Source organism: Dendrobates tinctorius, unplaced genomic scaffold (genome assembly GCF_039654945.1).
Source record: "Dendrobates tinctorius isolate UK_male_01 unplaced genomic scaffold, ASM3965494v1 ptg000362l, whole genome shotgun sequence".
Taxonomy (NCBI): domain Eukaryota; kingdom Metazoa; phylum Chordata; class Amphibia; order Anura; family Dendrobatidae; genus Dendrobates; species Dendrobates tinctorius.
Window position 1 is genome coordinate 794082 of NW_027362028.1, and position 24351 is coordinate 818432.

At 45.6% G+C, this 24351-nt stretch overlaps 1 protein-coding gene across 3 annotated transcripts in view; it reads right to left on the reverse strand.

The window, feature by feature from the left end:
- DAB2 (DAB adaptor protein 2) overlaps positions 1-24351 on the reverse strand; it is a 105127-nt gene that overhangs the window by 15059 nt on the left and 65717 nt on the right. For 2 of the 3 annotated variants that reach the window (XM_073562648.1, XM_073562649.1), the window contains exons 8-10: positions 24130-24183; positions 20250-20312; positions 13297-13989 (exon numbers count right to left, since the gene is read on the reverse strand). In XM_073562648.1, the coding sequence (XP_073418749.1) occupies positions 13297-13989; positions 20250-20312; positions 24130-24183 (810 nt within the window). The remainder of the gene's footprint in view (positions 1-13296; positions 13990-20249; positions 20313-24129; positions 24184-24351) is intronic. The other variant, XM_073562650.1, reaches the window with a different exon arrangement.

The following is a 24351-nucleotide window of genomic DNA, read 5'->3' on the forward strand; positions in this document are numbered from 1 at the left end:
CTTGCTTCACAGTCATTATATGTTGGGGGCTGCCTATTGCTTTGGGGTCTGCTCTGGGGCAGTTTAGATTTCCCCTTTCTGTCTTTAGGCTAATTTAGTTCTCCGGCTGTGATCGAGGGGTCTAGGGCATCGTAGGAACCCCCCACAACTACTGCTAGTTGTTGTGGATAGGTTCAGGGGTCTGCAATCCGATAGCTTCCAACTTCTCTGGTTTTCTGGACTTAGCTATTATTTTTGTTTTTTCCTCCTTCGGTGACTCATCTATAACAGAATCAACCTAATGCTATTGATCAGGCTGAAAAGGCCCTGTTGGCATTGAGCCAGGGTCGGGATTCTGCAGAGTTGTACTGTCAAAAATTCAGAAAGTGGGCGGTCCTTACTACCTGGAATGATGATGCCTTGGCAGCTCTCTTTCGGAAAGGTTTGTCAGAAACCGTAAAAGATACTATGGTGGGATTTCCTGTTCCCTCTGGTCTTGACGATTCTATGTCATTACCGATTCAGGTTGATCGGCGTTTGCGTGAACGCAAGACCGCACGAGAGGTGTTGCCACCTGTTGAACAAATGTCTGAACCTATGCAATGTGATAGAGTTTTGTCCAGGGCGCAACGTCAGGAGTTCAGAAGGCGTAATAAGCTGTGTTTTTTTTGTGGAGATGCCTCTCATATTATTTCTGTCTGGCCTAAATGAGAGAAACGTTGTGCTCACACGTTTTCTGTGGGTGGTGTTCAACCTAAGTTTCTTCTGGCAATTACTCTGATCTGCTCCCTGTCCACATTTTCCGCCAAGGCTTTTGTGGATTCGGGAGCAGCTCTGAACCTGATGGACTTGGATTTTGCTAAACGTTGTGGATTTCCTATGACGCCTTTGCGGACGCCTATCCCTTTGAGGGGTATTGATGCGACTCCTTTGGCGAAAAATAAACCTGTTTTGGACCCAGGTGGCAATGTGGGTCGCCCCAGACCATCAAGAAAATTGCAGATTTTTGGTGTTGCATAATTTGCATGATACCATTGTTCTGGGGTTTCCCTGGTTGCAAATCCATAATCCAGTTTTGGATTGGAAATCTGTGTCTGTGGTGAGTTGGGGTTGTCGGTGTGCCCTTAGTGATGCTCCTGTTTTCTCCACCTCTCCTCAGTCGCATGATGTTCCTGACTATTTGGCTGACTTTTATGAGGTATTTAGTGAGAATGAGTCTGCGTCTTTGCCTCCTCATAGGAGTTATGACTGTGCAATTGAGCCGAGCCCGGGGTGTAAATGTACCCGAGCACGAGGCTATGCGATCCTATATTAAGGAGTCGTTGGAGAAGGGTCATATTAGACCATCCTCTTCACCCTTAGGTGCTGGGGTTTTTTTCGTGGCTAAAAAAGATGGTTCATTAAGGCCTTCTATTGACTATCGTGCCCTCAACAAAATTACTGTTAAATATCAGTATCCGTTACCCCTGATTTCTGATCTATTCTCCAGAGTTAAAGGTGCTTGCTGGTTTACCAAGCTTGACCTCAGGGGGGCGTATAATCTTATTCGCATTAAGCATGGGGATGAATTGGAAGACGGCGTTTAATACTCCGGAGGGACATTTTGAGTACCTGGTGATGCCTTTTGGGCTCACTAATGCCCCTTCTGTCTTCCAATCCTTCATGAACGATATTTTCCGAGACTTTGTGGATAAATTTTTGATTATCTATCTGGATGATATTTTGATCTTTTCCAAGGATGGGACTCTCATGTGGAACATGTTCGGACTGTGTTCCGGATTTTGAGGGAGAATTCCCTGCATGTCAAGGGATCGAAATGCCTTTTTGGGGTACAGAGGATTTCATTTTTGGGATTCATTTTGTCTCCGTGAACTATTGAAATGGACCCGGCCAAGGTACAGGCCATTTATGATTGGGTTCAGCCCACTTCTTTGAAGGCCCTCCAGAAGTTTTTGGGTTTTGCTAATTTTTATCGGAAATTTATAGCTAATTTTTCTAGTATTGCCAAGCCATTGACTGATTTGACTAAGAAGGGTGCTGATGTGCTGAATTGGTCTCCGGAGGCTGTTTCTTCCTTTCAGGAGCTGAAGCGAAGATTCACTTCTGCTCCGGTTCTGCGGCAACCTGATGTCTCACTCCCGTTTCAGGTAGAGGTGGACGCCTCTGAGATTGGTGCAGGAGCTGTTTTGTCCCAAAAAGATCCTGTGGCATCTAAAATGAATCCCTGTGCTTTCTTTTCCCGAAAGTTCTCCCCATCCGAACGTAACTATGATGTGGGGAATCGGGAACTGTTGGCCATGAAATGGGCATTTGAGGAGTGGAGACATTGGTTGGAGGGAGCTAAACACCAGGTCGTGGTCCTTACTGACCACAAGAATTTGATTTACCTGGAGTCGGCCAAACGCTTGAATCCTAGACAGGCTAGGTGGGCCTTGTTTTTCACACGTTTTGATTTTGTGGTCTCTTTTCTTCCTGGCACTAAGAATGTCAAGGCAGACGCCCTCTCTAGGAGCTTCTTTGCTGATTCTCCTGATGTGACCAAGCCTGCTACCATCTTAGGCGAGGGGGTAGTTCTTTCTGCCATCTCGCCCGATTTGAGACGTGCTCTGGAAGAGTTTCAGGAGGACAAACCTGAGCGTTGTCCCAGTGGAAAGTTATATGTTCCTGACCAGTGGAGGAAGAGAGTGATGTCTGAAGTTCATTGCTCTGCATTGGCTGGTCATCCAGGTATTTTTGGTACTAGAGATCTGGTGAGTCGGTCTTTTTGGTGGCCCGCCTTGTCTCGTGATGTCAGGAATTTTGTGCAGTCCTGTGGGACTTGCTCCCGGTCTAAACCTTGTTCTCGCTCTAGTGGGTTTTTGATGCCTTTGCCGGTGCCCAAGAGGCCATGGACCCATATTTCAATGGATTTTATCTCTGATATGACTGTCTCTCAGAGAATGACTGTTATTTGGGTGATTTGTGATAGATTCTCTAAGATGGTCCATCTTGTACCACTCCCTAAGTTGCCATCTTCCTCTGAGTTGGTGCCCTTGTTTTTGCAACAGGTAGTTCGCTTGCACGGGATTCCTGAGAACATTGTGTCTGACAGAGGAGTTCAGTTTGTGTCTAGATTTTGGAGGACTTTCTGTTCCAAGCTGGGAATTCAGTTGTCCTTCTCCTCTGCGTTTCACCCTCAGACCAACGGGCAGACGGAGAGAACAAACCAGACTTTGGAGTCGTATTTGAGATGTTTTATTTCGGCTGATCAGGATGATTGGGTTTCATTTTTGCCCTTGGCCGAATTTGCTTTAAATAATAGAGCTAGTTCTGCCACTTTGATGTCACCTTTTTTTTGTAACTTTGGGTTTCATCCTCGATTTTCTTCAGGGCAGGTGGAGCCTTCTGCCTGCCCAGGTGTTGACACTGTGGTGGAGAGAATGCACCAGATCTGGGACCAAGTGGTGGATAAGTTGTCTCTCTCCCAGGAAAAGGCCCAGCGGTTTTCCAACCGGCATAGGAACATTGGTCCCCAGTTCAAGGTGGGTGATATGGTTTGGTTGTCATCAAAAAATATTGCTATGAAGGTGGCTTCTCCTAAGTTTAAGCCTAGATTTATTGGACCTTACAAGATTTTGGAGATTATTACTCCGGTCTCTTTTCGGTTGGCTCTTCCTGTCACGTTTAAGATTCATAATGTGTTCCATAAGTCCTTGTTGAAGAGGTTTGTTGAACCAGTAGTTCCTGGGGTGGCACCTCCTGACCCTGTATTGGTTGACGGTAACATGGAGTATGAGGTAGAGAAGATACTGGATTCCCGTCTGGCTAGACGGAGACTCCAGTATTTGGTTAAGTGGAAGGGTTATGGTCAGGAGGATAATTCCTGGGTCTCTGCCTCTGATATTCATGCCGAAAGATTGGTGCGTGCCTTTCATCGGGCTCACCCTGATCGCCCTGGTGGCATGGATGAGGGTTCGGTGACCCCTCCTCAAGGGGGAGGTACTGTTGTGAGTTCATTTTTCCCTTCACCAGTGAGGTCTGATGAACTCCCTCTTCTGGCAAAGGAAGGTAGTGAGGCTGATTACCAAACAGCTGAGCAGGTAGATGATGACTGGGTCACAGGAACTGATGACTGGATATAAGGCAGCCGACGCCCTGCTGCCTTGCAGGTGATTTTTCTGCTGGATTTTTGGAGACCAGTCTGATTTCTGCTTCTCAAAGCTAAGTTTTGCTCTGAGTTTTGTACACTTTAGTTCTGGTTTTGTTTGCCTTGTTTTTTGGAGTTCAGCCATCCCCGGCCGGGGGTGAGCTGAATTCTATTTTTGCCTCTGATCTGTTGATCTCTGGCTCTGTCTTCAGAATATACCTGAGTGCTGATATAGTCTTTTTGAAGCCTAGCGACTTCAGGGCCTGTTTTTCCTATCAGTCTGTTGGTTCATTTTTGGATAGGGTTTTTGTGGATTGCAGACAGCAGCTTTTCTATCCTGTCCTATTTAGTTAGCTTGGGTCCCATCATTTGCTCAACCTATCTTTCTATCTGTGTTAGTGTTTTTCATCTTGCTTCACAGTCATTATATGTTGGGGGCTGCCTATTGCTTTGGGGTCTGCTCTGGGGCAGATTAGATTTCCCCTTTCTGTCTTTAGGCTAATTTAGTTCTCCGGCTGTGATCGAGGGGTCTAGGGCACCGTAGGAACCCCCCACGGCTACTGCTAGGTGTTGTGGATAGGTTCAGAGGTCTGCAATCCGATAGCTGCCAACTTCTCTGGTTTTCTGGACTTAGCTATTATTTTTGTTTTTTCCTCCTTCGGTGACTCATCCATAACAGCAGACTTTACTCCATTGCAAGCAGCAAAATCCGGCCCCTGTTACTTGTGCATTTGCTGCAGATTTCATCCCCCGTTACATTGAAAACTGAAAAACTGCAACAAATATGAAAACGCCGATTGCAGGTCAATATCAGTACATAGCAAAACCCAAAGCGCGTGGATTAGGATTAGATTAGTGAAACGTCATCCATGTGCCACCTACAATAATATGCTGTAGATTTTACATGCACAAATGATTAGACAAAAAAGAAATTAGTAAATCAAATTCCAGACCCTTAGGATAGAGGTAATCAATATCAGATTGGAGAGGGTTTGACATCTGAAACCCGAATGGATCAGAACCTGAACAGCACAGCGCCGTACTCTGTATAGTGGCCGCTTTAGGTACTGCAGGTCAGATCACATTCACTTTAATAGGCGCTGAGCTGCAGTACTGAGAACGGCCACTACACACTACACAGTGAATGGTGCTGTACTGTCATGGCTACATCTGGCCACAGTGAACTAAGCGCCCCCCAAAGATTGGATATTGCTGACCTATCATAAGGACGATATTGCAGTCCTGGTCGGGTCAGAAAACTCCCTTACGCTATTCCTTTATGTTGGACCATTGCCATCTACAATTTCTGCCTTCTATGACCTCAAATTCTATGTAAAGTTAAAAAAAGGTCACTAAATAAATAAAAAGTTCAGCAACTTTTTTTCTTCAAATTTTCACAATCTCTTCTTGCTGTCAGTGAATGAGAATAATCTACAGAGACAGTAACTTTGTACATTGCCAATGCGGTTCTCAACTGATACAATGTATCCAGGACAGACAAAGCTCTGTGAGTGAAACAACAGGACTCCAGACTGATACACTGTAACAAACCAGCAGAGAGATCGGTGCAGCTGCTACTGATGTGTTTAGCTCACAGAGCATTGTCTCCACTAGATATATTGTATCAGTCTGGAGTCACAAAGCATTGTCTGCATTGGATACAGTGTATCAGTCTGGAGTCACAGAGCATTGTCTGCACTGGATACATCGTATCAGTCTGGAGTCACAGAGCATTGTCTGCACTGGATACAATGTATCAGTCTGGAGTCACAGAGCATTGTCTGCACTGGATACAGTGTTTCAGTCTGGAGTCACAGAGCATTGTCTGCACTGGATACAATGTATCAGTCTGGAGTCACAGAGCATTGTCTGCACTGGATACATTGTATCAGTCTGGAGTCACAGAGCATTGTCTGCACTGGATACAGTGTATCAGTCTGAAGTCACAGAGCATTGTCTGCACTGGATAAAGTGTTTCAGTCTGGAGTCACAGAGCATTGTCTGCACTGGATAAAGTGTTTCAGTCTGGAGTCACAGAGCATTGTCTGCACTGGATACAATGTATCAGTCTGGAGTCACAGAGCATTGTCTGCACTGGATACAGTGTTTCAGTCTGAAGTCACAGAGCATTGTCTGCACTGGATACAATGTATCAGTCTGGAGTCACAGAGCATTGTCTGCACTGGATACATTGTATCAGTCTGGAGTCACAGAGCATTGTCTGCACTGGATACAGTGTATCAGTCTGGAGTCACAGAGCATTGTCTGCACTGGATAAAGTGTTTCAGTCTGGAGTCACAGAGCATTGTCTGCACTGGATACAATGTATCAGTCTGGAGTCACAGAGCATTGTCTGCACTGGATACAGTGTTTCAGTCTGAAGTCACAGAGCATTGTCTGCACTGGATACAATGTATCAGTCTGGAGTCACAGAGCATTGTCTGCACTGGATACATTGTATCAGTCTGGAGTCACAGAGCATTGTCTGCACTGGATACAATGTATCAGTCTGGAGTCACAGAGCATTGTCTGCACTGGATAAAGTGTTTTAGTCTGGAGTCACAGAGCATTGTCTGCACTGGATACATTGTATCAGTCTGGAGTCAGAGAGCATTGTCTGCACTGGATACAGTGTATCAGTCTGGAGTCACAGAGCATTGTCTGCACTGGATACATCGTATCAGTCTGGAGTCACAGAGCATTGTCTACACTGGATACAATGTATCAGTCTGGAGTCACAGAGCATTGTCTGCTCTAGATACAGTGTATCAGTCTGGAGTCACAGAGCATTGTCTGCACTGGATACAGTGTTTCAGTCTGGAGTCACAGAGCATTGTCTGCACTGGATACAATGTATCAGTCTGGAGTCACAGAGCATTGTCTGCACTGGATACATTGTATCAGTCTGGAGTCACAGAGCATTGTCTGCACTGGATACAGTGTATCAGTCTGGAGTCACAGAGCATTGTCTGCACTGGATACATTGTATCAGTCTGGAGTCACAGAGCATTGTCTGCACTGGATACAATGTATCAGTCTGGAGTCACAGAGCATTGTCTGCTCTAGATACAGTGTATCAGTCTGGAGTCACAGAGCATTGTCTGCACTGGATACATTGTATCAGTCTGGAGTCACAAAGCATTGTCTGCACTGGATACATTGTATCAGGCTGGAGTCACAGAGCATTGTCTGCTCTGGATACAATGTATCAGTCTGGAGTCACAGAGCATTGTCTGCTCTAGATACAGTGTATCAGTCTGGAGTCACAGAGCATTGTCTGCACTGGATACATTGTATCAGTCTGGAGTCACAAAGCATTGTCTGCACTGGATACATTGTATCAGGCTGGAGTCACAGAGCATTGTCTGCTCTGGATACAATGTATCAGTCTGGAGTCACAGAGCATTGTCTGCACTGGATACATTGTATCAGTCTGGAGTCACAGAGCATTGTCTGCAGTGGAAACAGTGTATCAGTCTGGAGTCACAGAGCATTGTCTGCTCTGGATACAATGTATCAGTCTGGAGTCACAGAGCATTGTCTGCTCTGGATACAATGTATCAGTCTGGAGTCACAGAGCATTGTCCGCACTGGATACAATGTATCAGTCTGGAGTCACAGAGCATTGTCTGCACTGGATACATTGTATCAGTCTGGAGTCACAGAGCATTGTCTGCACTGGATACATTGTATCAGTCTGGAGTCACAGAGCATTGTCTGCACTGGATACATTGTATCAGTCTGGAGTCACAGAGCATTGTCTGCACTGGATACAGTGTATCAGTCTGGAGTCACCGAGCATTGTCTGCTCTGGATACAGTGTATCAGTCTGGAGTCACCGAGCATTGTCTGCTCTGGATACAATGTATCAGTCTGGAGTCACAGAGCATTGTCCGCATTGGATACAATGTATCAGTCTGGAGTCACAGAGTATTGTCTGCACTGGATAAAATGTATCAATCTGGAGTCACAGAGCATTGTCGGCACTAGAAACATTGTATCAGTCTGGAGTCACAGAGTATTGTCTGCTCTGGATACAATGTATCAGTCTGGAGTCACAGAGCATTGTCGGCACTAGATACAATGTATCAGTCTGGAGTCACAGAGCATTGTCTGCACAGGATACATTGTATCAGTCTGGAGTCACAGAGCATTGTCTGCTCTGGATACAATGTATCAGTCTGGAGTCACAGAGCATTGTCCGCACTGGATACAATGTATCAGTCTGGAGTCACAGAGTATTGTCTGCACTGGATACAATGTATCAGTCTGGGGTCACAGAGCATTGTCTGCACTGCATACAGTGTATCAGTCTGGAGTCACAGAGCATTGTCTGCGCTGGATACATTGTATCAGTCTGGAGTCACAGAGCATTGTCTGCACTGGAAACAGTATCAGTCTGGAGTCACAGAGCATTGTCTGCACTGGATACATTGTATCAGTCTGGAGTCACAGAGCATTGTCTCCACTGGATACAATGTATCAGTCTGGAGTCACAGAGCATTGTCTGCACTGGATACATTGTATCAGTCTGGCGTCACAGAGCATTGTCTCCACTGGATACAATGTATCAGTCTGGAGTCACAGAGCATTGTCCGCACTGGATACAATGTATCAGTCTGGAGTCACAGAGCATTGTCTGCACTGGATACATTGTATCAGTCTGGAGTCACAGAGCGTTGTCTGCACCGGATACAATGTATCAGTCTGGAGTCACAGAGCATTGTCCGCTCTGGATACAATGTATCAGTCTGGAGTCACAGAGCATTGTCTGCACCGGATACAATGTATCAGTCTGGAGTCACAGAGCATTGTCTGTACTGGAAACAATGTATCAGTCTGGAGTCACAGAGCATTGTCCGCTCTGGATACAATGTATCAGTCTGGAGTCACAGAGCATTGTCTGCACTGGATACAATGTATCAGACTGGAGTTACAGAGCATTGTCTGCACTGGATACAGTGTATCAGTCTGGAGTCACAGAGCATTGTCTGAGCTCGATACATTGTATCTGTCTGGAGTCACAGAGCATTGTCCGCACTGGATACAGTGTATCAGTCTGGAGTCACAGAGCATTGTCTGCACTGGATACAATGTATCAGACTGGAGTCACAGAGCATTGTCTGCACTGGATACAATGTATCAGTCTGGAGTCACAGAGCATTGTCTGCACTGGATACAGTGTATCAGTCTGGAGTCACAGAGCATTGTCTGAGCTCGATACATTGTATCTGTCTGGAGTCACAGAGCATTGTCCGCACTGGATACAGTGTATCAGTCTGGAGTCACAGAGCATTGTCTGCACTGGATACAATGTATCAGACTGGAGTCACAGAGCATTGTCTGCACTGGATACAATGTATCAGTCTGGAGTCACAGAGCATTGTCTGCACTGGATACAGTGTATCAGTCTGGAGTCACAGAGCATTGTCTGAGCTCGATACATTGTATCTGTCTGGAGTCACAGAGCATTGTCCGCACTGGATACAGTGTATCAGTCTGGAGTCACAGAGCATTGTCTGCACTGGATACAATGTATCAGGCTGGAGTCACAGAGCATTGTCTGCTCTGGATACAATGTATCAGTCTGGAGTCACAGAGCATTGTCTGCACTGGATACATTGTATCAGTCTGGAGTCACAGAGCATTGTCTGCAGTGGAAACAGTGTATCAGTCTGGAGTCACAGAGCATTGTCTGCTCTGGATACAATGTATCAGTCTGGAGTCACAGAGCATTGTCTGCTCTGGATACAATGTATCAGTCTGGAGTCACAGAGCATTGTCCGCACTGGATACAATGTATCAGTCTGGAGTCACAGAGCATTGTCTGCACTGGATACATTGTATCAGTCTGGAGTCACAGAGCATTGTCTGCACTGGATACATTGTATGAGTCTGGAGTCACAGAGCATTGTCTGCACTGGATACAGTGTATCAGTCTGGAGTCACCGAGCATTGTCTGCTCTGGATACAGTGTATCAGTCTGGAGTCACCGAGCATTGTCTGCTCTGGATACAATGTATCAGTCTGGAGTCACAGAGCATTGTCCGCACTGGATACAATGTATCAGTCTGGAGTCACAGAGTATTGTCTGCACTGGATACAATGTATCAATCTGGAGTCACAGAGCATTGTCGGCACTAGAAACATTGTATCAGTCTGGAGTCACAGAGTATTGTCTGCTCTGGATACAATGTATCAGTCTGGAGTCACAGAGCATTGTCGGCACTAGATACAATGTATCAGTCTGGAGTCACAGAGCATTGTCTGCACAGGATACATTGTATCAGTCTGGAGTCACAGAGCATTGTCTGCACTGGATACAATGTATCAGTCTGGAGTCACAGAGCATTGTCCGCACTGGATACAATGTATCAGTCTGGAGTCACAGAGTATTGTCTGCACTGGATACAATGTATCAGTCTGGGGTCACAGAGCATTGTCTGCACTGCATACAGTGTATCAGTCTGGAGTCACAGAGCATTGTCTGCACTGGATACATTGTATCAGTCTGGAGTCACAGAACATTGTCCGCACTGGATACAGTGTATCAGTCTGGAGTCACAGAGCATTGTCCGCACTGGATACAATGTATCAGCCTGGAGTCACAAAGCATTGTCTGCACTGGATACATTGTATCAGTCTGGAGTCACAGAGCACTGTCTGCACTGGATACATTGTATCAGTCTGGAGTCACAGAGCATTGTCTGCACTGGATACAATGTATCAGTCTGGAGTCACAGAGCATTGTCCGCACTGGATACAATCTATCAGTCTGGAGTCACAGAGCATTGTCTGCACTGGATACAATGTATCAGTCTGGAGTCACAGAGCATTGTCTGCACTGGATACAATGTATCAGTCTGGAGTCACAGAGCATTGTCTGCACTGGATACAATGTATCAGTCTGGAGTCACAGAGCGTTGTCTGCACCGGATACAATGTATCAGTCTGGAGTCACAGAGCATTGTCTGCACTGGATACAATGTATCAGTCTGGAGTCACAGAGCATTGTCCGCACTGGATACAATCTATCAGTCTGGAGTCACAGAGCATTGTCTGCACTGGATACATTGTATCAGTCTGGAGTCACAGAACATTGTCCGCACTGGATACAGTGTATCAGTCTGGAGTCACAGAGCATTGTCCGCACTGGATACAATGTATCAGCCTGGAGTCACAAAGCATTGTCTGCACTGGATACATTGTATCAGTCTGGAGTCACAGAGCATTGTCTGCACTGGATACAATGTATCAGTCTGGAGTCACAGAGCATTGTCCGCACTGGATACAATCTATCAGTCTGGAGTCACAGAGCATTGTCTGCACTGGATACAATCTATCAGTCTGGAGTCACAGAGCATTGTCTCCACTGGATACAATGTATCAGTCTGGAGTCACAGAGCATTGTCCGCACTGGATACAATCTATCAGTCTGGAGTCACAGAGCATTGTCTGCACTGGATACAATGTATCAGTCTGGAGTCACAGAGCATTGTCTGCACTGGATACAATGTATCAGTCTGGAGTCACAGAGCATTGTCTGCACTGGATACAATGTATCAGTCTGGAGTCACAGAGCGTTGTCTGCACTGGATACAATGTATCAGTCTGGAGTCACAGAGCATTGTCTGCACTGGATACAATGTATCAGTCTGGAGTCACAGAGCGTTGTCTGCACCGGATACAATGTATCAGTCTGGAGTCACAGAGCATTGTCTGCACTGGAAACAATGTATCAGTCTGGAGTCACAGAGCATTGTCCGTTCTGGATACAATGTATCAGTCTGGAGTCACAGAGCATTGTCTGCACTGGATACAATGTATCAGACTGGAGTCACAGAGCATTGTCTGCACTGGATACAGTGTATCAGTCTGGAGTCACAGAGCATTGTCTGAGCTCGATACATTGTATCTGTCTGGAGTCACAGAGCATTGTCCGCACTGGATACAGTGTATCAGTCTGGAGTCACAGAGCATTGTCTGCACTGGAAACAATGTATCAGTCTGGAGTCACAGAGCATTGTCCGCTCTGGATACAATGTATCAGTCTGGAGTCACAGAGCATTGTCTGCACTGGATACAATGTATCAGACTGGAGTCACAGAGCATTGTCTGCACTGGATACAGTGTATCAGTCTGGAGTCACAGAGCATTGTCTGAGCTCGATACATTGTATCTGTCTGGAGTCACAGAGCATTGTCCGCACTGGATACATTGTATCTGTCTGGAGTCACAGAGCATTGTCCGCACTGGATACAATGTATCAGACTGGAGTCACAGAGCATTGTCTGCACTGGATACAATATATCAGTCAGGAGTCACAGAGCATTGTCTGCACTGGATACAGTGTATCAGTCTGGAGTCACAGAGCATTGTCTGCACTGGATACAATGTATCAGACTGGAGTCACAGAGCATTGTCTGCACTGGATACAATGTATCAGTCTGGAGTCACAGAGCATTGTCTGCACTGGATACAGTGTATCAGTCTGGAGTCAAAAAGCATTGTCCGCACTGGATACAATGTATCAGTCTGGAGTCACAGAACATTGTCTGCACTGGACATTGTATCATTCTGGAGTCACAGAGCATTGTCTGCACTGGATACAATGTATCAGACTGGAGTCACAGAGCATTGTCTGCACTGGATACAATGTATCAGTCTGGAGTCACAGAGCATTGTCTGCACTGGATACAATGTATCAGACTGGAGTCACAGAGCATTGTCTGCACTGGATACAATGTATCAGTCTGGAGTCACAGAGCATTGTCTGCACTGGATACAATGTATCAGACTGGAGTCACAGAGCATTGTCCGCACTGGATACAATGTATCAGTCTGGAGTCACAGAGCATTGTCCGCACTGGATACATTGTATCAGTCTGGAGTCACAGAGCATTGTCCGCACTGGATACATTGTATCAGTCTGGAGTCACAGAGCATTGTCTGCACTGGATACAATGTATTAGCTGAGAGCAGGACTAGATATATACCGGGTTCCTGAATCTGTAGATTGTTCTCATTCACTAACAGCAGAGACCTTAAAAATGGGGAGAAATTGCAAAGAAAGTTGCAGAATTTAATACCGAGATTAGACTTCATATTTACATCTTTACATAAACGCCTCGGCTCTGCTACATCTGTACATTACACTTGCTTTTCATTGCGTGGACGGACATTGTAATCACCTTGACGCTTCTCCTTCCTCTTCCGTGTTTGGCGCTTTGCGGCGGGGGGCTAATAGTTATAGGGTCTGCGGGATGCGGACTGCCATTGTCCTTCTTGTGTCCGCTGCTCCCCTCCGAATTCCTTCGTGATCCGTTTTGCACGTCCCCTCCTTGGGACGGGGATTCTATGAAGGGGTCAGGCTGGGACCTGCCCGCAGAACTATATTGACCGTGTCCTACCGCACCGTTGTGAGTCCTCGTCACCGGCCCTGACTGGCAAGCTGTACAGGGCCACTGGTCTGACTTGGTTTCTTGTTTACCAGATTGGCCCGAAATTTGGTCAAACTGCTGTCCAAACTCAATGTCGTCGGCGAGGGCGCCGTTAGCCGCGGGGCCGTTCGTGACGCTTTCCGCCTTATGATTGACAGATTTGGAAGAATCAACTGAAGAAGAGACAGAGGCTGATTGATTTTTAGCAGCAAACGGGTCATCGCAGAATGGATCTGGATTAGGCGCGGGGAAGAAGCTGAGGTTGGAAGCGAATGGGTTGTCAGGCGAGAAAGGCGACTGCGCTTTGGGATGCGGAATAGAAGAAGAGGAGGAGGAGGAGGAGGAGTGGAGGATGCCATTGGAGGTGAAAGGATTCCCTTTGACACAGTTCTGATTGGTGTCGATTTCAGTGTTTAAATCCACTAACAGGATGTCATTACTTTCCTGGTGACACGAAGAGAAATGAGAGGTTAGGAAACCGAGCGTGCAAATCACAGAAATCATCACAATGGCGGCAAGAAAAGCGAAAAAGCAGAGGCGGACACCGGCAATGCAAGCTGGCAAAAATCTTACCATGTGTGAACGCGCCCTTAAGAAAAAGAGAGGCTTCTGTCTGCTGCAAAGTTTCTAGTTTAATCCTTGGAAATTTTCGTTTCCATATTTATTGTCAGAACTTTTGAACTTTTCTATTTTTACCTAAACTTTTTTTTTTTTTGCAAATTATTTTAGGCGACATTTACCCATACACACATGACAGCGTTACACTTTATATTAACTTTAATTAAGGCTATGTGCACACGCTGCGGATTCACCTGCGGGTTTTTCCACGCGGATCCACAGGTAAAACCGCAGGTAAAGTGACCTGCGGTTTTCCTGCGGATTAGCCTGCGGTTTCATACCTCTACTATGTTAAAAGTGTGAAACCGCTGCGGAATCTGCATAAATAATTGACATGCTGCGGTTTGTAAACCGCAGCAAAACCGCAGCGTGAGCACAGCGGATTTGAACTGCCATAGGCTAACGTTGTACTGTACAATGTCTGCGGAACTGCTGCGTTTCCGCAGGGTCAAAACCGCTGCAGAAACGCAGCAGAATCCGCAACGTGTGCACATAGCCTAAGGGTTAAATGCAGAAGAAGAAGAAGAAAAAAAAAACAATAGCTCCAAATTTATTTATTTTTTTAGTCGTGGCCAAAAATAATGGATACATTGTATTGCACGGATTGTCACGATTGCACGGACGACTGACGTGTACGCGCTGTTTACTGGTTTGTCAGGTTTTGTTTACAAATATGGATCATCTTTAGGAACTTTATAGAAAAACAATAAACTTTCCTGAAAGTTCAGGGAGTCTGCAAAAAGTTACATAGAGTGATTGCAGGTTTCTCAATCCTAATACTGCGCGCACCACACACTGTCAGGATTCTACAATGCCGGCGGAGGAAGCGAGCGGTTATGTGAACGCAAGCTTTGCATATGTCTGGTCCGATCCGACTAGACTGAAGAGAACTGCGAGGGGCCAAGCACGTCTAGTCGGCATGTGATCACATGTATGTAAATCACAGCCTGCTCTCGCTGCCACTGGAGAATCCTGACAGCGTGCCGTGTACTCACTGTAAGGATTCAGAAAACTGGACAACCCCTTTAATTTTAGTTTTTCAGTTTTTTTGTGATATATATATATATATATATATATATATATATATATATATATATGTCTATATGTTTGTTTGTCTAGACCAGTACATTAGGACTGTGAAAAGAAAAAAAAAAGAAAAAAAAAAAAAAAGAGGCAGCCTGTGGCTCACTGTTAGTGTTTCTGCCCTTTATACCCCTGGTCCTGAGTGTGAATCCTGCAAAAGACAAACTATAGGAAAAATAATTATATAAAGCATCCGCTGAGTACAGTCAGAAGCCGGAAAAGGTCTACCCTACAAAGTCGGACAAGAATCTACACATTGAGGTGAGGAAAACTTCATGTACTAGTCAATGTACGTCTCTGGCACAATATGATATATAAAAAGACAAAAAAAAAAAAAAAGTGGGTTCTACTCACTGTCCCCAAGTCCAATAGTGAGTTCACTAGTGCTCCCGGCATCTGGCATTGGTTGCAGAGGCAGCCAATTAGTGAGCAGGGTGTTCAGTCAACAGTGACAGAGCAGCTGATTGGCTACTGCACCGCACACTCTGGGAGCAGCGGACCAGGGGAGGGTGAGTATAGATGGTTGTGGTTTTTTTATAACAAATAACAAATGTACACCGGCGCTACCAAGTACAAATAATGATGGATATGTGCAATACAGCCGCTGCTGGTGAATGCCCAGGGTCTGTGCACACCCAAGGAAAAGTAAATAACAAAAAATATAGAATGAAATTGCACCTGCGCTGACTGACTATATCCTGTAATGACCACCTAAGTAAGTCATGAATGAATGCTGCTATACTTACTTCCTTGAGCTGTGGGGCTGCAGATGAATCCAGCATGTGCCATGTATAAAAAATGGCTGTACCCCGATGGAAACCAGAGACGCAACACCAAGGAGGCGTCCCTCCTGTAGACGGTGGTGTGGGAGCGTCCCTTCAGCTGACAGCCGCTGGACACGCTGAAAAAGATGGCGGCGCGCTCCGGCCGAGAGGCGCCGCCGGCGTGCAGTGGCAAGGAGGAAGAAGAACCAGGTGACGTCACCGGGAAAAAAAGGAAGGGGGCGCGTGCAGGCCAAACTAGAAGCCAACGCGTTTCTAAGGTCTACGGACCTTCTTCATCAGGGCTGTCAGACCCTGCTGCGCCTAACCCTATATGTGGCATAAACCACACCTCCCCCCACCTGTCAGCATAAGGGGCATGCTAGATTCCAATACATCTACCCACTGCCCGTCAGGAAATGATGCAAAAAACATCTAAAAAAGGTATCCAATGAGAAAATATACATATATATGATATATTTTGAGAATAATTTAAAACCATTTTTTTAATATGATCCAATTAAAATATATATCATATACAAATAAACATAATAATATAGAAAAAGGCTATAGTGGTCATCCCCTCTCTAGACATTTTAAAGATTACGCGTTGGCTTCTAGTTTGGCCTGCACGCGCCCCCTTCCTTTTTTTCCCGTTCCCGGTGACGTCACCTGGTTCTTCTTCCTCCTTGCCGCTGCACGCCGGCGGCGCCTCTCGGCCGGAGCGCGCCGCCATCTTTTTCAGCGTGTCCAGCGGCTGTCAGCTGAAGGGACGCTCCCACACCACCGTCTACAGGAGGGACGCCTCCTTGGTGTTGCGTCTCTGGTTTCCATCGGGGTACAGCCATTTTTTATACATGGCACATGCTGGATTCATCTGCAGCCCCACAGCTCACAGGAAGTAAGTATAGCAGCATTCATTCATGACTTACTTAGGTGGTCATTACAGGATATAGTCAGTCAGCGCAGGTGCAATTTCATTCTATATTTTTTATAACAAAATTTTCCCATGGATAAACATTAACTAAAAAGGGATAACCCATTTAATCCTCAGGAAAGAAAAGATTGAACTTTTTATCTGTGGAATCGTTCACCTTTAGTAACAATCTGTCCACTCATCTCTGATCATGGGGATTGTGCTCGCTTCCTGCTCGCTTGTGCAATAAGTGGACTTTGGTTATTATTGCTGACTTTCCCATAAATGACACAGACAGCGGTTAATCAATAAAAGCTCCTGGTTACATTTTAAAAGTTGGTTTGTGAACATTTTGGCATAAGCTGCCATCTCCGGGCTAAATCCGGCTAAAGATGAACCAGACGAGTCCAAGATTAACAAACGTGTGTGCGCGGGTCACCGGCCTAAATACTACAAGAAAGGTTTACAATACAAATCACCATTTTATCAGTAGCCAATAACTGTTCTGTTACTAATGTAGAGGGTCATCAATCTGCATTTCAGGGAATCCTCATCTTTTTCCACCATAAGGTCCAAAATTCTGTGATGATTAATTAGCTAATATATCTTTTTAGCAGTCGGTGCTCCGTTCTCCAGAAATAAAGCTCCAATTTCCCTGCGTAGACATAGATATTACAAAATACAATTCTGCCAGTCTGCAGCCATCACTAGGGGGAGCTCTCTGTATACAGAGTTACATGATAAGATTCTGTCTGCAGTCACCACTAGGGGGAGCTCCCTGTATACAGAGTTACATGATAAGATTCTGTCTGCAGTCACCACTAGGGGGAGCTCCCTGTATACAGAGATACATGATAAGATCCTGTCTGTAGCCACCACTAGGAGGAGCTCCCTGTATACAGAGACATATAAGATCCTGTCTGCAGCCACCACTAGGGGGAACTCCCTGTATACAGAGATACATGATAAGATCCTGTCTGCAGTCACCACTAGGGGGAGCTCCCTGTATACAGAGATACATGATAAGATCCTGTCTGCAGCCACCACTAGGGGGAGCTCCCTGTATACAGCGATACATGATAAGATCCTGTCTGCAGCCACCACTAGGGGGAGCTCCCTGTATACAGAGATACATGATAAGATCCTGTCTGCTGTCACCACTAGAGGGAGCTCTCTGTATACAAAGACACATGATAAGATCCTGTCTACAGCCACTACTAGGGGGAGCTCCCTGTAAACAGAGATATATGATAAGATCCTGTCTGCAGCCACCACTAGGGGGAGCTCCCTGTATACAGAGATACACGATAAGATCCTGTCTGCAGTCACCACTAGGGGGAGCTCCCTACATACAGAGATACATGATAAGATCCTGTCTACAGCCACCACTAGGGGCAGCTCCCTGTGTACAGAGATACATGATAAGATTCTGTCGGCAGCCACCACTAGGGGGAGCTCCCTGTATACAGAGATACATGACAAGTTCCTGTCTGCAGTCACCACTAGAGGAAGCTCACTGTATACAAAGACACATGATAAGATCCTGTCTGCAGTCACCACTAGGGGAGCTCCCTGTATACAGATATATGATAAGATCCTGTCTGCAGGCACCACTAGGGGGAGTTCCCTGTATACAAAGATACATGATAAGAATCTGTCTCCAATCACCACTAGGGGGAGCTCGCTGAATACAGAGATACATGATAAGATCCTGTCTGCAGTCACCACTAGGGGGAGCTCCCTGTATACAGAGATACATGATAAGATCCTGTCTGCAGTCACCACTAGAGGGAGCTTTCTGTATACAAAGACACATGATAAGATTCGGTCTGCAGCCACCACTAGGGGGAGCTCCCTGTATACAGAGATATATGATAAGATCCTGTCTGCATTCACCACTAGGGGGAGCTCCCTATATACAGAGATATATGATAAGATCCTGTCTGCAGTCACCACTAGGGGAGCTCCCTGTATACATAGATATATGATAAGATCCTGTCTGCAGGCACCACTAAGGGGAGCTCCCTGTATACAAAGATACATGATAAGATTTTGTCTCCAATCACCACTAGGGGGAGCTCGCTGTATACAGAGACACATGATAAGATCCTGTCTGTAGCCACCACTTGGAGGAACTCCCTGTATACAGAGACACATGATAAGATCCTGTCTGCAGCCACCACTAGGAGGAACTCCCTGCGTACAGAGATACATGATAAGATCCTGTCTGCAGTCACCACTAGGGGGAGCTCCCTGTATACAGAGCTACATGATAAGATCCTGTCTGTAGCCACCACTAGGAGGAACTCCCTGTATACAGAGACACATGATAAGATCTTGTCTGTAGCCACCACTAGGAGGAGCTCCCTGTATACAGAGACACATGATAAGATCTTGTCTGTAGCCACCACTAGGAGGAACTCCGTGCATACAGAGATACATGATAAGATCCTGTCTGCAGTCACCACTAGGGAAAGATCCCTGTATACAGAGATACATGATAAGATCCTGTCTGCAGTCACCACTAGGGGAGCTCCCTGTATACAGAGATACATGATAAGATCCTGTCTGCAGCCACCACTAGGGGGAGCGCCCTGTATACAGAGATACACGATAAGATCCTGTCTGCAGCCTCTACTAGGGGGAGCTCCCTGTATACAGAGATACATTGAGGTAAGTTGAGTTAAACACAGTCAATACTTCATTCTTGTTCTTCGCATCGGTAGCGGCCCCAGCAATCAGCCAATTATCATCATTTCTGTAGACTGCGGATCAATTGCTATGATGACAATAACCCATTAACTATGCACTTACAGTGGGGAAAATAAGTATTTAATACACTGCTGATTTTGCAAGTTTTCCCACCTACAATATATGGAGAGATCTGTATGGGGGAGGGGGCCAATATCCCTGCTGCAGACCTGGTCAAGAACTACAGGAAACGTTTGACCTCTGTAATTGAAATCAAAGGTTTCTGGAGAAAAATATTAAGTTTTGTTTTTCTATTGTATCAAATACTTATTTAATGCAATAAAATGCAATTTAATTATGTAATAATCCTACAATGTGATTTTCTGTTTTCATTTTTAGATTCTGTCTCTCACAGGTGAAGTGTATCTATGATACAAATTACAGACCTCTCCATTCTTTGTAGGTGGGAAAACTTGCAAAATCGGCAGCGTATCAAATACTTATTTTCCCCACTGTATATGTAATTAATTATGTGACAATTTTACATGGATTTCTTGACCATTAGGCGGCAGAGTAAAAGAAATAAAGTTGCGCCCAATCCTCTTCTACTTCTGTTAATAGTTCTCGGTACTCACTGTTGGACTGTTGAGATCTGGCGGTGTGGACATATCACCAAATAAATTCATCTGGTCAACACCCTTGAAAAAGCAAGAAATTAAATCACTGATCACAAAAGAGCAGCGGCTCATAGAATAGGCGATTAGGCCATATATACTGAGGAGCGCACTTGACCTTCTCCCAAAAATATATGTTTCTACTCCTCGACAATCTCTTTAAGAAGAGTTTTTCTTGTTGAAACATACTTCGGCAAATTTAGGAAATTGCCTCAAATGTGGCAGGAAGGTCATTGAGTCGCCTAGGGCAAAGTCTTACGAACGCCGTTCATTAGAGGCCGGTGTGGTCTGTCGACACAACGTGAGCATGCACTGGATAAAGAAAAAGTGATGTGAACCACAAAACGGTGATGTAACGCTTCTGATGTTCCTAGATCTGCACCGTGGAGCTGGACACCTTTCGCCTACATACAAGGGAGCAGCTATGATTTGTATTCATGAGAACACAGCCTATAAATCTCATATCAATAAATAAAGGGAGTCTGCCGGGGTATAGGCGATCGGGCAGTGTGGGAACGGCTGCAGGGTCCGGAACAGTTTCCTTACGTCAATCAGACAGGCAACTCTACAACACTTCCAGTCCTAGCTTCACTTGACTAAAATCCGGCGCATGCGCTCAGTATCGGCACTCGGCAACTCTACAACACTGCCAGTGTTGACTAAAATCCGGCGCATGCGCTTAGTATCGGCACTCGGCAACTCTACAACCCTTCCAGTGCTAGCTTCACTTGACTAAAATCCGGCGCATGCGCTCAGTATCGGCACTCTGCAAGTCTACAACACTTCCAGTGCTAGCTTCACTTGACTAAAATCCGGTGCATGTGCTCAGTATCGACACCTCTACAACACTTCCAGTGTTGACTAAAATCCGGCGCATGCGCTTAGTATCGGCACTCGGCAACTCTACAACACTTAGAGTGCTAGCTTCACTTGACTAAAATCCGGCGCATGCGCTTAGTATCTGCACTCGGCAACTCTACAACACTTCCAGTGCTAGCTTCACTTGACTAAAATCCGGCGCATGCGCGTAGTATCGGCACTCGGCAACTTTACAACACTTCCAGTGCTAGCTTCACTTGACTAAAGTCCGGCGCATGCGCTCAGTATCGGCACGTGTAGGGAACGGCGAGATGGCCAATTCCTGGAGAAAGTCTATACTGCGCCCATACCAATACTGTGTGCATAAACAAGACTTCAAGCCAGAGCTGTCAATCAAAGAAGCATGGAATGTGGAGCTGACCCATCTGATTGACTAAAAGAAGGTCCTCTGGACCTCACGGCCCCACCCATGGTGCACAGATCATCAATATACCAACTTAATAAATGGTTCCATCCCTTGTGTCCAGGCAAAGGGGTGACTTGGAATTAGGCCAGGGCTAGACATTGAGCTTGGTCACGCGACCAAAAACATTTGTGCTGTAGAGAAGTAGCCAAGGACGCAAGCAATTCACACAGTTGCGAGTGAGAAGTCCAACAGACTTGGATTCTTTATGATCGTGAGCCCACTGACAGTAACTAGAAGCGATGTCGCTGTCTAACCCTGGCCTTAGAATGATGTCAGCGATGTAAGGCACCAAACAGATGAAGAAAACGCAAAATATCCAAAAAAAAAGCCATCCATCCTCAATAAAGCAGAAAAACCATAAAAAAATGGAAAATAATGGGAATCAAAGCTAGAAATGTGATCAGATCCATGATCCACTACAGTGCTGAGTGCAATAGTGACACGATATAGAGGAGAAGAACCATAGAACAATTTAGAAGAGAGCTTTATTTTGGTGGAACCGTACTACCGCTAACGTAACAATTTACCATAGTTGTCACGATTCCGCCTAGCGGTGTGTCTGGAAGCAGTCAGTGACAGTTCAGCTGTCCGATCTAGGAAAGGGGCATGCTGAGCTGTCAGTATGGTGATGGGCAGCTCAACAGTCCAATCGGAATCTGGGGCGTGCCAAGCTGTCAGCGTGTTGAGTGACAGTTTAGCCATCCAATCAGGTCCGGCAAGTGCCGTGGCTTCCTCCATGTGTCTGCTATTTGAGTGAATTCCTGGCTATTTAGCTGGCTCTCTGCCTCCAATTAGTGCCAGTTGTAGCTTAGCTCCAGTCCAGTGGTGTGTGCTTACTCTGTTCTCTGTGTTCCTGTACAGTATTTGATCTTTGTTGCCTGACCTTGGACCTTGCCTTTGACCATCCGTTTACCTTGCCCTTTAGTCCTGACAGCTATACCTTCCCTGAATTCTGACCTTGGATTGTTACCTGACTATGCCTCTTGGTATTCGACCCCAGACCTCTTGACCACACAAACCTCACGGCTTGACTAACGTCACAGTACAGGTAGTCCTCAAAGAGGTGGAAGATTCCGCTCGCCTACATTTCACTCCAGCTTGGCTACAGCTGGCCATAAAGACTGGTCACTAATTGGGATCTTATGCCCAATGTCAACCCGATGTCAAAATGGACTTGGACTGTCTATGGTCAGATGTTTTTTCCGCCATCATGCCTTACCTCATTTGTGTAATTAGTATTATTATATGGTCTTGTTCTTTCCTCTATAGGGATTTCCCACAACTTCCCATCTGCTTTACATCTTCCATACTTTTTAGGATATCCATTTTCCACTATTGCAGACACCACCAAGGTTCAGACTTAGAAGCCGGGGCATTTTCTTTTCCTTTAAATTATTGCCATCACCTTTCATGAAATCGAGGTCTCGGCACTGGGTAGGGTTGTCCACCGTCCATCAGCAGCATCTCTGTCTAGTACGTCCACCTCAACCTTCACTGTTCCTTGGAAAGATCTACTGCATTTGTTTCCCCAATTTCCCAGGATGTTGCATTATGGACTATGCCCTGAGGTACAGCCATTCATCCCCAATCTTGCACTGGTCCTCCACCATGCCAGACTGATGCTTGTAGAAATGGTTTGGGTCTTTCATGGCTTCGGGGGTATACTGTATATACAGTAATGTCTTTCACCACTCCCAAAGGCCTCCACAAATTGCATTTTTCCATAGAAATTAGTTTTTCAAGAATTTTAAATGTTGCTTTTATGCAGGATTCTGATAATGATCCTCTCCAAAAAAAAACCTCTTCCAAAATCTCTATGTAAACATAGACAAAGATTTAATTTTTAGCCCTGGACGTTAATCTAAATACTATTTTCCCTACTCGTCACCCCCTCTATAAAACAGAGCAAAGTCAGACAATACGAGGCTGAGCAGCCTCTTGTATGGCGATTCCGGCCCCTCCGTTACATTGGATAACCAGCATGTAATTCGACATTTCTCCCACTAGTGGCCGCTGCAGGGAATTGCCTGACATGGTGAAGCTGATTCCGCGAGCCAATCACTTGATGATCGGCCGATTTTATTGAAGGGGTTGGCTCAACCTTTAAACAAATGGTGGTTTTGGCTGTTTTTAGGTGGAGTCTACGAGACCCCAGGTCGTGGAGGTTATATTCCGTATTATGTGCGCTCCTATCATGTCACTATTGCACTGTGTACTTACACTTACCGACACATTCAGCCTTAACAAGCTTTGTTTTTGGTCTGACAAGGGAAGGAGAGATTGAGATTTAGTGACGTGGTGGAGGACACGGGCGCGCTCATATATATCAGACACGCCATGCACTTACAGCAATTCCTGCACCCCTTACATTAGATAAAGGCAGCTCCACAGACGGAGGAGCACAGGCTACTGCACCTAAGGCCAGCTACTCGGCCATAAATCTCATGATTCCCGTGTTACAGGAGCTGCTGTGAATGCATTTTCCTCGTATATAAAGCCATCGAAGTTCACTATATTACACACAGGTGGAGGAAACTGTCAGCAGGGTGTACTTACTAATTTGATTTTGTCAACGTCATTGTTAATGCTGAGCAGAGCATCGCTTCCATTCTATGGAAAAAAAACAAATGTTCAGTGGCAAAATCTACAACGTAGCAACGTGTACATAGGTGATCAATGATGCTACCTACATGTCATACAAGCTGTGTGGAGACTCAGTATGGGCGGCAAACCTTCCCTCTCCTCCTCACTTAATACCAGGCGGCAAACCTCCCCTCT